The 16,178-nt window shown below is 46.0% G+C and overlaps 1 protein-coding gene across 2 annotated transcripts in view; it reads left to right on the forward strand.

Annotated features, from left to right (window-relative positions):
* The window catches only part of MAML3 (mastermind like transcriptional coactivator 3), a 409,569-nt gene extending 398,962 nt beyond the window's left edge, over positions 1-10,607 (forward strand). Inside the window, exons 4-5 of one of the 2 annotated variants that reach the window (XM_027066397.2) lie at positions 2,185-2,269; positions 7,063-10,607. In XM_027066397.2, the coding sequence (XP_026922198.1) occupies positions 2,185-2,269; positions 7,063-8,060 (1,083 nt within the window). In that variant the 3' untranslated portion in view covers positions 8,061-10,607. The remainder of the gene's footprint in view (positions 1-2,184; positions 2,270-7,062) is intronic. The other variant, XM_053216947.1, reaches the window with a different exon arrangement.
* The last annotated feature ends 5,571 nt before the right edge of the window (positions 10,608-16,178 follow it).

Consider the following 16,178-nt stretch of genomic DNA (forward strand, 5'->3'; position numbering starts at 1 on the left):
AGCAGCCTGCCCGTGCCCAGAGACGGAGCTTGTCCGTGCAGGCTGTTGGGGGGGGTCTACGTGTGGTGGGTTGTCAGCCTTTGTGTTTTGAGAACGAATGTTGCCCTATCAATGCTGAGCTGATGTTCTTGGTCTCTGCAGCAGCGGTGAAAGTGCCTAGTAATAGCAGTTTTGAAAGCAGCGTATTGGAAGTCCTGGGATTTCCTGAAAGGACTTGGGAGGGAGAACAGAAGGATTTGGGATCTTGCCTGTCTTTGGGAACTTTACAATGACTCCGGTGGCTTTAGAAATCAGGACAGAGCTGGCTGAAGGCAGGTGTGAGTTGACACGTAATGCCTTACTTGGAGCACGGCACTTCACATCTATTCACAAAGGTTCAACCGAACCCAGAATTTTAGACTGGAAAGAAATATTGGTGATCACGGAGGCTTTTTTATTTTACCTATGAAGAAACTGGAGGTCAGGGAGCTCATGGGAAGTATCAGAGATCGCAGAGCCAGAGAGGCACAGCCCCGGGACTGGAACAGGAGGCCCCCAGCCCCAGCCGACCACAGGGCACCCCAGGGCTTCTGCCCAGTCAGTGTGGACACTTAAGTTCTTACATAATATGAGAAGTTTGGCTGAGGAGAAGCTTACTCAATAATGCCCTTATATTGCTGCCTAAAAGATTAGCATGGGTTCTTGTCTATACTTTATCTATACAATTAATTAATTTCAACACTTTGTGCAAAACACTGTGGTAAGCACCCCAGGATGAGGTGAACAGGGCAGAGGCTTTTCTTTTCTTTCGTTGCCAGAGTGCTGGCTGGCCTTGTGGAGAAAAAGAAAAGAAAAGAAAGAAAGAAAGAAAGAAAGAAAGAAAGAAAGAAAGAAAGAGAAAATTATAGAGCTGCCCAGAAACAAAAACAAAGAAGAAAAAATAGAAATAAACACATGTGTTAAGAAGTGACCAATGTGTGTTATTTTTATAATGAACACTTTAAAGAGCAGGGCCCTTGGTCTACGTTCTTTATAAGCCCTTGCGGATGAAAGGTGCTCAATGAATATTCAGCAGCTGCAGAAGGAGGTTAAATGACATGCCGAAGGTCACGCAGCTACTTGACGGCAGACTGGGAACTAAAACCCCTTTCTCTGCTCTTTCCACCTCACCCTTATTTTCTTTCCCTTTTCACATACAGCATGGTAATGATCATAATAGCCTTTCCAGTAGATTGGTAACAGCTCCGGCAGCGCAAAATCCCCACGAGTGGAAGAAGAAAGACAAAAATCACAAGCCTCTGGCTCCTGGTACATGTGGAGTCCCACGCGGTTTCCTTAAGGCACTAAACGCTGTATATTTTACTTGCGGAGATGTATTTTACAGGCAGTGTGGCCTGGTGGGAATAAGATTAGCCTTTTTTATAGCCCCTGAGAATCCCATCTTCCTATACCGGAAGCAGCTATTTAGGTCATTAAAAATCAGTTGCTCGTCCCTTGAGCTGGGTCCCACAGTGCTAAGGAAGACATGCAAGCTGATGTTGGAAAGTCAAAGCCAAGACTGGCTCCCTCGATACGCACTCCTTGTGAGCCAGCAAGTCTACACATCAGATATGCCAGATAGTCACCGAAAGGTACGTGCAAGGATGTGCATAGCAACAGTATTTGTGACAGCCCAAAACAGGAACCACTCTAAATGCCCATCATGAGTAGAATAGGTAGATAAGTAAGCCATGGTGTATTCATTCATAGGAAGGAATACTACTCAACAGTGACAGTGAACAGGCCACAACTACACGCATCAACACGGATGAACCTCATAAATATAATGGTGAATGCAAGAAGCCAGACACCAATACGTTGTATGAATCCATTTATACGAAGCACAAAAGCAGATGTCACTAGTCTGCACTGTTAGGTGGCTCCCTGGTCAGATGAAGTGGGTCCCTGCGGTGGGTCGTGACTGGAAAGGGGCATGAGGGGAATGCTAGCGGTGCTCAGTTTCTTGATCTACATGCTGCTTATGTTGCTACAGGATGTGTTCATTTTGTGAAAATCCATCAGAGCCATGCTTTGCACACTTGCCCGGATGCACCTGATTCCTCAACACAAAGTTTAGTTTTTGAAAAAACTGCCTTCCTCAAAACCGCCACAATATTTAATCGTCTCTCCCCATGTCACCTCCCTGTCCTTGTCCTGTCGTTCTAGCAGCTGCAGCAATCACATTTACCCCGCCAGCACCTCCAACAGCAACGGAATCCATACCCAGTGCAGCAGGTCAATCAGTTTCAAGGTGAGGCCAGTGCACACCTCTTCCGTTTTATACCTTCCAGCCGTGAAGTGTGAGCGAGCGTGTAGCCAGTGACATTGCCTTCTGTGCTGTGTTTGGGTTCAGGTAATATTAAAAATATGTTAAAACTGAGGGTGCCAGTCAGTCAGAATGCCTTTTTGGAGCTCTCTGCTGTGGCAGGCATTAACCTTTTGGTGGCTGCGTCACAGAGAGGCCCTGGTTGGCCCCGGCAGGGGTCAGAGTGGCTGTGGGGGGCAGGGCTGGGGTAACTGTTCTTTACCAACGATACACAAGTATTTCAATAGTTTAACAGCCAACGGGGACCTACTGGTGCCTGGCTAGTCCACCATCAGCCTTGTCTTTGTCTGGATCGTCATCTCAGGGAGCATGGGAGGAACAGTCCTGTGCCACATCCTTCTCGCTAATCCCAGCATGTCAGCTGGCCACAGCCCCCACTTCAGACATCCACTTGGGAAGAATCTGGCTTGCAGCAACCACCGATCTCTGCTGAATCTAGAAGACCAAAGCGCCTTGAGTTTGACTGGACTGTCTTGATCCTGCTGCCCTTTGCAGAAACCCTGATGACTCATGACCCAGTAGCAAGGGGCATATTGTGTGCTCAGTGTTATCATTCCTTTATGAAGTATAAAGTCCACTCAAATATTGATCCCTTCCATCTCCAATAGAGAGCACCCCTGAGGGTCTTGTATGGGGTAGAGGATCAGCCTGACAACCATCCCAGACTCATCACAGGAATTTTCAGGGAGCTAGAGGGGTCGCCTAGTAGCAGAAACCCTAATTCCCATCCTCTGCCCTTTTCATGGGACCTAGATCCTGGGTCCTAATTTCTCAAGTGTTACCGGTCGCCGGTCGCTTTAAGAATCTGCCAGAAGCTATGGGGCCCCTTGCATATAAATATGCATATATATAAACGAATACAGACTTTGTGTGGCATGTTGCAAGTGCTACCCTTCTCGTAGACTGTGAAAAATTCACAGGGGGTGAAAAATTCATGATCTCGGGTAGCATTGTTCAATCTTTGGGTTGCAACACACAAGTAGGTTGTAAAGATAATGGATCCCAACCAACATTTTTTTTAAAAGGAATATAATAGAAAAATGATGAGAGTGTATCATAATAAGGGAAACTTTTGTTTCTGTTGTAGACCAGTATGTGTATATACTGGATCACATGCTGTGAGTAGTGGTTTAAAGAGTCTGAAAGCCACTGGTGTTCACGGCCAGATCTCAGTGAAGATTGCCTGTGGAAAGGCAGTGGCCTGAGTAGCTACCACTCCCTTCCACCCCTGGAACACATGTATCAGACCCCTTTGGACTTGACCCAGGGGAGGACAAAAGGAATGAAGCTGTGCACAGGTGTTATGTGTGTTAAATCAGTGCCGATATTCTTTGAAGAATTCTGTTTCTCACTTGGTCATGGGTAGAGGGGGTGTGGAAATGGTCACCGTGACACGCATAATTTTTGCTGCAGACACAGAGCCTTCCTAGGTTTCTACAAGTAGTTCTCAAACGTTAGCTGCATCAGAATCACCAGCGGAGCCTGTAAAAGCACACATGGCCTGGCCCCACCCCCAGAGTCTCTGATTCCAGAGGTCTGAAGTCAGGCCAGAGAATTTGCACTTCTAACAAGCTTCCAGAAGTCCTTGCTGCTGCTGCTGGCCCAAGGGCCACACTTTACGAACTGGTGATTTATATCAAGAACTAATTAAAAATACAAAATCTTATAAACCCAGCATAGTGGCCCTTGCATTTTCTAGGTTCGTAATTCATTTATTATCTTTTGGAATAAAGGGACCCACCAACATTTAATGCTTCCTCTGTATTATGAGTTATTCTGTATGCCTTGGGTCCAGGTTAAAAGTTCTACTCTTTGAACTTTTCTAAAACTCCACCCCACAGGTAATCAACCTGGAAATTTAGCTGTACTTAAGTTGAACACCCAGGGCCATGGTGCGGTCCCTGAGCTAAATGAGGCACTTTTTTTCTTTTTTCACTCTCTTCTCTATTTTATTTTACTAACACCCTAGATATCATAATAGTGTGTATCTAGGAAAATAGCAAATTGGTATAGATAAGAAATACTGTCCTTGGAGAGTTTCGTTAGGAATCACTTACTTGGGAACGTACGCATACTCCCCCACTACACATTTCAAAGGTTTAATGACTATCTTTCTCTTACTGAGTATGGTGCCTCTGGGCAATGTTGCATGCCTATGGAGAAATGCTTATTTTTCACAAATATAGGCTTCCTGTGAGTAAAAAGAGAAAACAGACCCTTTTAAGAAAAAATTGCATGTGATCTCTATTTGAATATGGAAGATTTTCACATGGTGATATTAACCAGTGGATAAGAAAATTAACTTGAGTACAGTGTCCCACAATAATATCAGTTTTAGACAAAAATAAAGAAGAAGAAGAAGAAGAAGAAGAAAATTAGTCTGTTATTTAACCTATATAGTAATCAGATAAAGACAAGGTAATTATTTGGACACATTTGCATTTTTTTCTATATATATTTAAAATTATTGAAGGTCAGGCACCTGGGTGGCTCAGTTAAGCTTCCGACTCTTGATCTCGGCTCAGGTCACGATCTCACGGTTTGTGAGTTCGAGCCCCGCATCAAGCTCCTCACTGATGGTGCAGAGCCTGCTTGGGATTCTGTCCCTCTCTCTCTCTGCCCCTCCCCTGTGCTCTCTCTTTCTCTCTCTCTATCTCAAAATAAATAAGCTTTCTAAATAAATAAATAAAATTACTGAAGGCATAAAACTAGATTAATAAAAAGGGTTTGTTTCTTTGTACCTAGGATGAAAATACGGAGCTGATTGCTGGTTTTAAAATGCCTTTTTTTGTTATTCATTAGAGTTACACCTAGGTAGCACAGTCACTTTATACTAAAGATAAAGGTTGGCTCGGATTAATGCTTTAATACCTCTTAAAAGGCATTGCAGCATTTCTGTCCTCTAAAGAAAGGAACCTATTTGTCATTCACAAAAGTAGCCCAGACCATATCCAGTCCCTCAACATATCCATTATAAACATACAACAAAAATGTCCAAAAAAAAAAAAAAATGGAAGTCTTTTTGTCTCTTTCCAGCAGCTCATCAGTCTGTTTATGCAATTTGGGTCTAGCCAGTCAGTCTCCGAGTCAGCAATATTTTCTCCTTAAATTTTTTTTTTTTTTTTTACAAACAACTCAATAACCCATTTCACCACAGTTGATCATATTGGCCATGCAGTCGATACAAATTTAGTCGTTAAGGTCACAAAACTTCGTAACAAGATTACAGACAATATATACCACCATCCAGTGTTTAACAGGAACTTTTGATTTTTTTTTTTTTTAATCACTTCGATATATGAAGCTTAAAACAGAAAACCAAAACATTTCTAGGGATCTCTCCAGCCCTTTCGGGTTTCCCCACAGTAACCATTTCATTTCTCAATGCAGCATGATATTGATCTCAGGCCACAAAAACTTAAGTCATAATCAAAATTCCCATAATTTTCTTTCTTTAAGAAAGAAAGAAAATATGGAGACATAGTTGCTGCCCAGAAATCAATAACCCCATCAGGAAGACAGAAACACACTTATCTGCCAAGGTGCCAAGCTTAACAAGGTTAGACTGTTCTCGTCTGGCTTTTCATCCCATCTCATCCCAGTTGCAGGTAGTATCACATTTGCTTATAATATTGATTGGCCCCCAGGCTGCATCTTTTTTAAATGTCCAGGAAAAAAAAACTATTTTTTTTGGTCTTAGAGACTCAGTCATTAGCTGGGACATAGGAAAAACTCATTTTTGTGCACCTCCTAGCCCTTTACAGCATTGACTGGGGTTCTCAGGGTGACATTTCTATTCTCTTGGCTGATTTGGAAATTTCTTAGGAACATGTAAAGAAGGACTCACTCAAACGCCTAATTAGAGTTGAGGGACTTGGCATTCAGACTCTGGCCAACTTTTAAACAGCATCATTAAAAACCGTGTTAGCAATCTGCTGAGAGAAGTAGTCACTGCCGATTTGAAGGAGTGAGTGGACTTTGCTGGAGAAATGCACAAAGTTTTGCCAAAGAACAAGTAGCAGGATGATTTCTTTTTCTAGCTCAGGAAGCTGGCCATTGTGCACTGACATGTTATGATTCAGACAATCTGGAGCGTGTGGAAATCTAGAGAGTGGATCCAAAAAGTGTCCCATCTGTCGAAATAGCTTCTTAGCAGGAGCAGTGGCCTTTAACCTCTCAAATCCTACTCAAGTCTTAAGGGAAATTAGTCTAATGGTCTTTATTGATAGTATTCTCTACTGAACCGTGTTCCACTTCACAAAGAGAAAACACAAAGTGATCGGCCATTTCTTCTTAATTTAGCCCAGGAGGTGAATTCCCACTCACCTCCAAGAAAAATGGTATCTGATTGGTTGAGGGTGGCATCCTATCCAGAAGAGTGAGAAACATCTTGCTTCTGCAAGTGAAAATAATAATCACAGAGTTATCAAGACAACTACAAAAGCACGTGTCCAGTAGCCAGTAGGATCCCTATTTTCATGTGTCTATAAAACAGTTAGTGGTGGTTATCTCTGATGGTGGGTATTTAAGTACTTTTGTACTTTTCAGCGTCCTACAAATTTTTTGTAATCAGCATATGTTACAGTCAGAAAAATAATCACTTTTGTGGATCTTTTCATATAAAAGAATTTGGTCATTCCTAAAGAAAACTCCAGCAACGTGTTACAGTAACGTGCATATTGAGATGAGTGAATGGGTCCATTTTTTTCTGCCTGCAGGTTCTCCCCAGGATATAGCAGCCGTGAGAAGCCAAGCAGCCCTCCAGAGCATTCGAACATCACGGTTGATGGCACAGAATGCGGGCATGATGGGAATGGGACCCTCCCAGAACCCAGGGACAATGGCCACAGCAGCAGCCCAGTCGGAGATGGGACTGGCCCCTTATAGTAACACACCTACCAGCCAACCCGGAATGTACAGTATGAGCCCAGGAATGACCCAAATGTTGCAGCACCCAAACCAAAGTGGCATGAGCATCGCACACAACCAAGCCCAGGGGCCAAGGCAGCCCGCCTCCGGGCAAGGGGTTGGCATGGTGAGTGGCTTTGGACAGAGCATGCTGGTGAACTCGGCCATAAGCCAACAGCACCAGCAGATGAAAGGGCCCGTGAGCCAGGCTCTGCCGAGGCCCCAGGGCCCACCGAGGCTGCAGGGCATCATGGGCACGGTCCAGCAGGGAACGCAGAGCTGGCAACAGAGGAGCTTACAGGGGATGCCTGGGAGGACTAGTGGAGAACTGGGATCATTCAACAATGGTGCGAGCTACCCACTTCAGGCTGGCCAGCCGAGGCTGACCAAGCAACACTTCCCACAGGGACTGGGCCAGGTTGTGGATGCTACCACCGGCGCGGTGAGAACCCTCAACCCAGCTGCCATGGGTCGGCAGATGATGCCACCGCTCCCGGGGCAGCAAGGCGGCGGCCAGGCCAGGCCGATGGTCATGTCCGGCCTAAGCCAGGGTGTCCCTGGCATGCCAGCGTTCAGCCAGCCCCCGGCACAGCAGCAGATGCCCAGTGGCAGCTTCGCCCCAAGCGGCCAGAGCCAGGCCTACGAGCGGAACCCGCCTCAGGACATGGCATACAATTACAGCGGCGAAGCCGCCGGGGCTTCCTTCCCCGGCCTCTCGGACAGTGCAGACCTCGTGGACTCCATCATCAAAGGGGGGCCGGGGGATGAATGGATGCAGGAGCTCGATGAGTTGTTTGGGAACCCCTAGTCAAGAGGAGGCCCCAAGAGCCACAACTCTAGTGCTGAAAGCTTAAAACGTGAGAAAGAAACAGGATGTTGAGCCATCCCTGTTTTTCGTTTTTTTGACCCACGGAAACTGAGCAAAACTGCAGCTGGCCCACAGTGAAAGATCCAGGTGCCAATCGCAGCCCCCACTGGGCCTCGTTTCACCTGGTTTTCACACAGCACTCAAGACAACACGCCACGCAGGTCCCTGCTGCGAGAGAGGGAGACACACTGGAGGCAGGTGGGGAAGACAGATCTGAAGCCCCTCGGCCCCACACTCCCTGTGCCCGCCCGGCCCAGGGAGAGCTGCTCCAGCCCGTCACTCTGCTGCCCGGTGTGGGGTGTCCGTCAGCCCCTCCTGGCCCAGCTCCGGAGACCGCAGAGCCCGGGGCTGGGAAGGATCCCACGGAGGCTGCTGGGTGGTGGCACAGGCCAAGAGCGCAGGTCAGAAGTGCGCTGAACTCTGGCTGGAAAGAGCTGTCAGGCGTCAAGACGTGCTACTGTGTTTGGAGGGTGGACACGAAGAACAGTAGATGTCACAGGGAGACTACAAAGGATATTACAAGCCTGTCTGCTGCCCGTGATGACCCTCAGGAATTTTAGAGGCGTTGCTGCTAGCTGCCTCTCAAGGAAAGCCACGTGAGCCTAGAGAAGGGTCTGTCCGGCAGTCTTGGGGGAGGCAGCCCTCTGCTGGTGACTGTGGTGACGGTTCCCCGGGGCAGTTGGGCTGGAGCCTCCTGGGGCCTCGGTGCGATACTGATAACGTCCAGGCAGCTCACATCTATTTCCGGTGGCCACGGGGTGGAGAGACCCCGACTGGATGCTGTGTCGTCTTTCCCCACACCCCTCCCCACCCTGTTCCTTCTTGCCTCCACCCCATCCTGCCCCTGCTTTTCCTTACAGACTATTCCAGAAGAAATGAAGCTTTTGTCTTTAGGGGGCTTGGGCAGAATCAGAATAAACGCAAGAACGTAGACCGTGCCTGAAATGCAAAGGCAACACTGGAGTTTTTTTGCTCTAACATGTAGTCGAGTGAATATTCTCCTCCCGGAACTGAGCAGGCCCCTCTGATGTTCGACGGTGGGTTTATAGGAGCCACACCTGACACTTCTGGGACACCCTGGGAGGAATGGCCCCAATGGTCGCTGACTCTGGCTCCCTTTGGAAAAACCCCAGGGGTGTTGCTCTGAAATTGGCCTTGCCCTTAATCCCTACTCACTAGAAAGACAAATCTAAAACACTGAGAGACAAGGAACTGAAAAATCAATTGCCCCACCTTACACATTTTGATGAAGGAAGATACAATTCCTCCCATATGGGCAAAGTAATCCGCTCAGAAAGTCCTGTACAGTCGTTCTCTTTGTAAATCACTCCAATCTGCCCTAAGCGAAGTCTGTCAGAAGGGATGACAACCTCTACCACTTCCTGTAAGGCTTGTCTTTTTAGTCCTTGCTGCTGTTCCCACTGTCCCATTTTTGGAGGCCATGTGGCATAATTATTATCCGGAGTAAGAATGGCGTGTGCTTTTCTCCCACCACCCACCTGCTCCGTGTCCGAAAGCCTGGCTCCCTCTGTACGCTCACATGCACCCCACTGCGCCACACGTGGGCCAAGGCTGTGGGAAGCTGGACTGGCTGTACTCAGAGGGGGTCCCGAGAAGGGGGCTCGAATGGGAAGCTGGGGCCAGAGGATGGAGACAGGCAGGCAAGCAAACACTGCCCTTGGCTTGCTTGCCACGTCCCAAGGTAGTGGATCTCCTGAGCAAGGGGCAGGATGGAGAGCAGGGGAGGCCGGGTGGGCGAGAGCCCAGGCAGAGGCTGTACCCTGGGAAGAGGTGGTGGCAGGTGACCTTAAGCCCCTTGCCTGGGGAGGGGCCACCACCAGGGAAACTCTTGAGTGGAAACAGATAAAAACCAAAAAAAAAAAAAAACAAAACAAAAAAAAATACACAAAGTAAACAAACAAGAAGACAGAAAGCATAATTACCTTTTTCTGAAAGGTACAGGAAACGAATATATAAGCAACGATGAGAAACTGGGGGTGGCTGATGGAGAGAAGGGGGCTCCATTACCGTGTAAAAGCTTCCTCCAAATGCTTAGTACTGGGACCAACTAAATAGAGAGGTAGATTTTAATAAGGTCGTTTTGTTTTTGTTTTTGTTTTTGTTTTTACTACGGTGCTGATGTATATGTAATGTCTAAAGTTATTTGTAAATAAGTTTTTACAATACTGCAGATATCACTGGGTCTACTATCTGTAAAAAAATATACATATAAATATATATATACTGTTTGTTTAAAATAGAGTATTTTTATTTCATTCTTTAACTCATCATCACAGCAGTGGTATCGCACTTCAGATGACATCTAATGACTAATTTGTACTGTATGACCTATGGCAACTTGCTCCATTTTATTCAGATTTTTCTAGTTTTCTGTTTTTACTTTGTACATTGAGCATTGCTTATTTCCTTTTAAGAATTATGTACAGAACTCGGAAATGTAGAAATGAAGTGATGTTGACATACCACTTTTAAAGAAAAGAAAACAAATAAAAGATCATTATCTGAATCAACCCCAAGTATAGTTTATTTTAGGGTTGTCACTGGGTCTCCAGCTTTAATTAAACAGATATGCCTGGGTTTTAATTGGTTAACTGCAGTTCTTGTCTCAAAATTCTTGATATCATTATTTAACAGTGGAGATCAACCATTCCCAGTCTTTTTAACTCAACCACACAACTAAAACTTTCTAAAGTTTCACCCCAAGGGATGTAGCAAAGGGAAGAGAAAAAGCCAGCTTTGAAAGGAACGTAATGAAGTCCATTTGTGGAACCATGTGCCATAACTGTTCCATTTCAACTGGTTCATTCAGAGGACTTGGAAAACTGATAGTAAAATTTTCATTAAAAAAAAAAAAAAGGGGTGCCTGGGTGGCGCAGTCGGTTAAGCGTCCGACTTCAGCCAGGTCACGATCTCGCGGTCCGTGAGTTCGAGCCCCGCGTTGGGCTCTGAGCTGATGGCTCAGAGCCTGGAGCCTGTTTCCGATTCTGTGTCTCCCTCTCTCTCTGCCCCTCCGCCGTTCATGCTCTCTCTCTGTCCCAAAAAATAAATTAAAAAAAAGTTGAAAAAAAAATTTAAAAAAAAAAATTAAAAAAAAGAGGGAAAAAAAAAAAGAGGGGCGTCTGGGTGGCTCAGTCGGTAAAGCTTCCAACTTCAGCTCAGGTCATGATCTTGCAGTCTGTGGGTTCAAGCCCTGCGTCGGGCTCTGTGCTGACAGCTTGGAGCCTGGAGCCTGCTTTGGATTCTGTGTTTCCCTCTCTTTCTGCCCCTCCCCCCCCTCAAAAATAAGTAAACATTAATATTAAAAAAAAAAAGAATCCTCAAGGGATATATGGAAGGAAAAGTAACAAAGGGGTCTTGCCCCACTATAGTGGACACTGTCCATGTACACTTCCATACACACACACACACACAATCCACGCACACCTTACTTCCAGCCCTTGCTCTGCCCGCACCATCCACAGATTGTTGGAAATGCTTAGAGGTTTACATTTCTCCAGATCAACATTAGTCAACGAGTCGCTAGTGCAAGTGTATGAGAAGATAGTTCGGCTTCCTGGACAAGCCCTGAGATAGGATTTAGGTCCTCCAGAGCTCCCCTGCGGCCTCAGGCAAACACCGGGACTTTGCCTGAAGTCCCTTCACTTGGCTTCTTGTCCTTCCCCACTCTGTTCCGATTACCCTCCTGGGGGGACCTTCCTTAATGAATCACACACATGTGAATCCACTCCTCCCCTTTAGGAGACCTGTCCCTGAGACTTCCATGAAACTCAAAAAGGCATAGTAAAACCACACAATTCAAAACTACCTGGGTTAAGAAAAAAAAAAAAAAAAAAAGCCACAAAAACAATAAAGTCATCATTAGAAACAGATCCAAAACAAAGGTGAGTTTTAATAGATACAAACCAAGAGGAAGAATGCGTTTGACTGAGTCACAGCCCGGCCCTACCGATGGGGCACTGTGGTTCCAGACTGGCTGGCACATGACAGCATGGAGAAAACAGTATGACACCGTGCTTTGTCCCAGCGATAAGGGCTTAGCACTCCACCAGAGAACAGGAGGTTGAAAAAGGAACTGATGGGGGTGGAGGGCGGGAAGGCTGATAAACAGAAACAAAATCTTGAAGCCGAGGAGAGTTGAGTACTCCCAGTCCCAAGTAGTCAAAACCACGTAGTTTCATTCACAGGAAAACGCATTGTGCACGGAATGAATGGCATCCCCTTCTCCTTCAAGATGATTTCTTAGATGTAATCTTACTGACCTTTTTGAAATCCCAATGCCGTGAATGTGTGGTGGGGGAAGAGGTGGAGAATAAACATCTTCTTTCTAGGAAGTCACCAGGCATCTGCCCCGTGAGATGTATTTTGTTGCTGAAAGTTAAGGAGCACTCGGAAGCCCTTGACCCTTCTTTTCAAGGAAAGCTGTGTCTGGAGACAAAGGGTGAAAAACAAATGACCTGATTTTTCCTTATTAATGACCTTTTTGGCCTCACCCCACCCACCTGCAACCCTGCAAAAGGCCGTGGGGGAGGGGAAGCGCCAGGGAACGGAACACGGCTACTTGTTTGTATAGCCAGCCCTCTGTCGCTAGATTTTCTTTTTCATTTTTTCCCCTCTTCTCTCTCCAGTCTTCTCCTCTAGTCTCTTTTTGAAGTTCCAAGGACATTTGACACCACTCTGGTGTCCTCTGGGGAAGCTGCCACGACCTGCGTGATTTCACGTGACAGGTGGAGGCGATTATGGCAGCATGCACCCAAGTGGGGCCCAAGTGTCCCTGCCAGGCCAGCACGGGTGCTGTGGCCCAACAGTCAGGCCTGTAGTGCTCGACTTGAAACAGATCTTCACCACTGCCAAGAAACCGATTTCAGGTTTTAACTTCATAGAAATGATTTTGAAACTTCTCGTTATGAACGTTATCAAACAAAAGTAGACCAGGAGTACAGCGAATAAATACACACTTTGCCATATATGCCTGACGTGCATACTTGTCCAAATAAGTTCGACACATTAGCTACTTCACCCCTCAACCTCTCAACACGCAGCTCCCAAGAATCTCTTCCCTAGCCACAAGATCGTTATCACACGACACAATGAACATTAATTCCCTCAATATCATCTAATTCTCACTTTATATTCAGATTGTCCTTATCGTCTCCCAAATGTCTTCCATAGCTGGTTTTTTCCAAGCAGGATTTGATCAAGGATCCTACATTGCCATCTGGTTTTTATGCCCCTTAAGACTCTTAATATAGAACAGTTCTATGGGGCACCTGGGTGGCTCAGTCGGTTAAGCGTCTGGCTTCGGCTCAGGTCATGATCTCGCAGTTCGTGAGTTCAAGCCCCGTGTCCGGCTCTGTGCTGATATCTCAGAACCTGGAGCCTGCTTCAGATTCTGTCTCCTCTCTCTCTGCCCCTCCCCTGCTCATGCTCTGTCTCTATCTCTCAAGAATAATAAACTTAAAAAAAAAAAAAAAGAACAGTTCTCCATCCTTTTTCATAACACTGACTTTTTTGAGCCAATGAATCTGATTTCTAAAAATAAAATCCAGGGGCGCCTGGGTGGCTCAGTCAGTTAAGCGTCCGACTTCAGCTCAGGTCATGATCTCACAGTCTGTGAGTTCGAGCCCTGCGTCGGGCTCTGTGCTGACAGCTCAGAGCTTGGAGTCTACTTCTGATTCTGTGTCTCCATCTCTTTCTGCCCCTCCCCTGCTCATGCTCTGTCTCTCTCTGTCGCAAAAATAAATAAAAACATTCAAAATAAAATCCATCATGGGGCACCTGGGTGGCTCAGTCGGTTAAGCATCCAACTTCCGCTCAGGTCATGATCTTGCAGTTCACGGGTTCGAGCCCTGCATCGGGCTCTGTGCTGACAGCTCAGAGCCTGGAACCTGCTTTGGATTCTGTGTCTCCCTCTCTTTCTGCCCCTCCCTCGCTCACTCTCTCTCTCCCAAAAATCAATAAACATTTAAAAAAATTTTAATCCATCAACTCCTGTGTATGTGTGTATACATATATATACATACATACCACAAACAAAAGAAACTCACATTTCTCTGGCCAGCATGTTTGCTCCTTGTAGGCAAATGTACAGGAATTAAAATAATCAAGAGTTTGCCCTGGTGACAACAGAATTAGAACCAAGGAAAATTTTCTGATTCAAATGTTTAAAGATACAAAGCTCTGACATCCTGGTGTACCCATCTTCTTTTTCCACAAGTTTTTAACCAAATTCTGTGTGTGTGTGTGTGTGTGTGTGTGTATTTGTAGCTTACCTTTTTAATAGCTCCAGTTTAGATGCAAAATAGAAATTGTTTATAAATCCTCAAGTGTAAGATTGGGAAAGTTGTGCGTTCTTTTCCCTACTTCCCAAGGATATGATTACGCAGTAATTGTTCCTCAGGGTCAAAATTTTGCATTCTTTCTTCCTTATTGTCTTCAATGTGTGAAACAATTAAAATGTCACAAGTCACCGTAACTGATCAGAAAACGAAAGTGTAAAAAGACCATAGAAACACAGCATGTTAGTATTAGCCCCATTTTTCCCAAGGAAGACAGGCAGAGTGCTACAAAGTGCTGCGGTAGCCTGAGCAGCAGGCGGGAGAACCCGGTTAGTGCCGGCTGGCTCTGGTCTCCACCTCTTGGCTCCACTAACCCCATGGATGAGGTGCCTTAGTCAACGTCAAACAGCCAATGAGTGGGGGACCCAGACTAGTATCCAGATATCCCCGTTCCCAGACCGATACGTTCTCAGTGTATTGGGAGTACGTAGTAGTGCTATTTGGGATACAAAGAGTTGTAATGTCTTTGCCACTATTCTGGAAACACTAGTGTTTGCCTTTATTTCTTTTCCTATTATTCATAGTCTTTTTTTTTTTTTTTAACGTTTATTTACTTTTGAGACAGAGACAGAGCATGAACGGGGAAGGGGCAGAGAGAGAGGGAGACACAGAATCGGAAGCAGGCTCCAGGCTCTGAGCCATCAGCCCAGAGCCCGACGCGGGGCTCGAACTCATGGACCGTGAGATCGTGACCTGAGCTGAAGTCGGACGCTTAACCGACTGAGCCACCCAGGCACCCCTATTCATAGTCTTTAAAACTTCCTTTGGGGCGCCTGGGTGGCTCAGTCAGTTAAGGGCTAAGCGTCCAACTTCAGCTCAGATCATGATCTCACAGTCCTCGGGCTCTGTGCTGACAGCTCCGAGCCTGGACCCTGCTTCAGATTCTGTGTCTCCCTCTCTCTCTCTGCCCCTCCCCTACTCACACTCTGTCTCTGTCTCTCAAAAATGAATAAATGTTTAAAAAAATATATTTTTTAACTTCCTTTGTACCCAGAAAAAAGGAAAGCCCAATAAACAGCTCCTTGAAGATGCTCACAACAGACTCAAGGATGTCCAAATTTCTTTAGAGAAATTGACAGAGAGCCGTTTTCCTAATGTTAAAATGTGTCATATGTGCTCATAACTCCCTTTTGTTAAAGTCCCTGAAGTCTGGGGGTGAACGCATTCCCATTTTATAGATGAGGAAAATAAAGAAAGGTCATTTGTATTGTGCCACACAAAGACTGCACATCAGGGTCACAACGGCTGCCCCGACCCCACACCCCACATGACACAGGAAGTACAGTGGAACCCAGCCCTCCCTCCAGCTGTGACCATGGCCCTCCTTCCCCTGCCCCGGGCAAGGACATTCACCGAGCACTAGTCTCTGAAAGGTTTCTTAAAAATGATAGGCCTTTCCCCTTCCTTTTTCCTTTTTTCTTTATAAAGTAACTTTCACAACCAGATTTGTTTTGTGCTGCTATTCGTTGATGACTTCTCTGGCTACTCTTTGGGTTTGCCTGACTTCCCCCACGTGCGGCCATCTGTTGCTTTCCTACACCGATGAAGTGGGCTTGCTGCCTTATCAGCATCTGTCTGGAACTTTCCATCAAAAGAGAAGTAATCTCAGAGGCAGGTGATGGTGGTGGCCGCACAGAAAGCCCAGCACATGGTCAGGCTGCTTCCTGCCCACACAAGCAGTCATGACTTTAGCAGACATACA

The sequence above is a fragment of the Acinonyx jubatus genome, chromosome B1 (genome assembly GCF_027475565.1).
Source record: "Acinonyx jubatus isolate Ajub_Pintada_27869175 chromosome B1, VMU_Ajub_asm_v1.0, whole genome shotgun sequence".
Lineage (NCBI taxonomy): Eukaryota > Metazoa > Chordata > Mammalia > Carnivora > Felidae > Acinonyx > Acinonyx jubatus.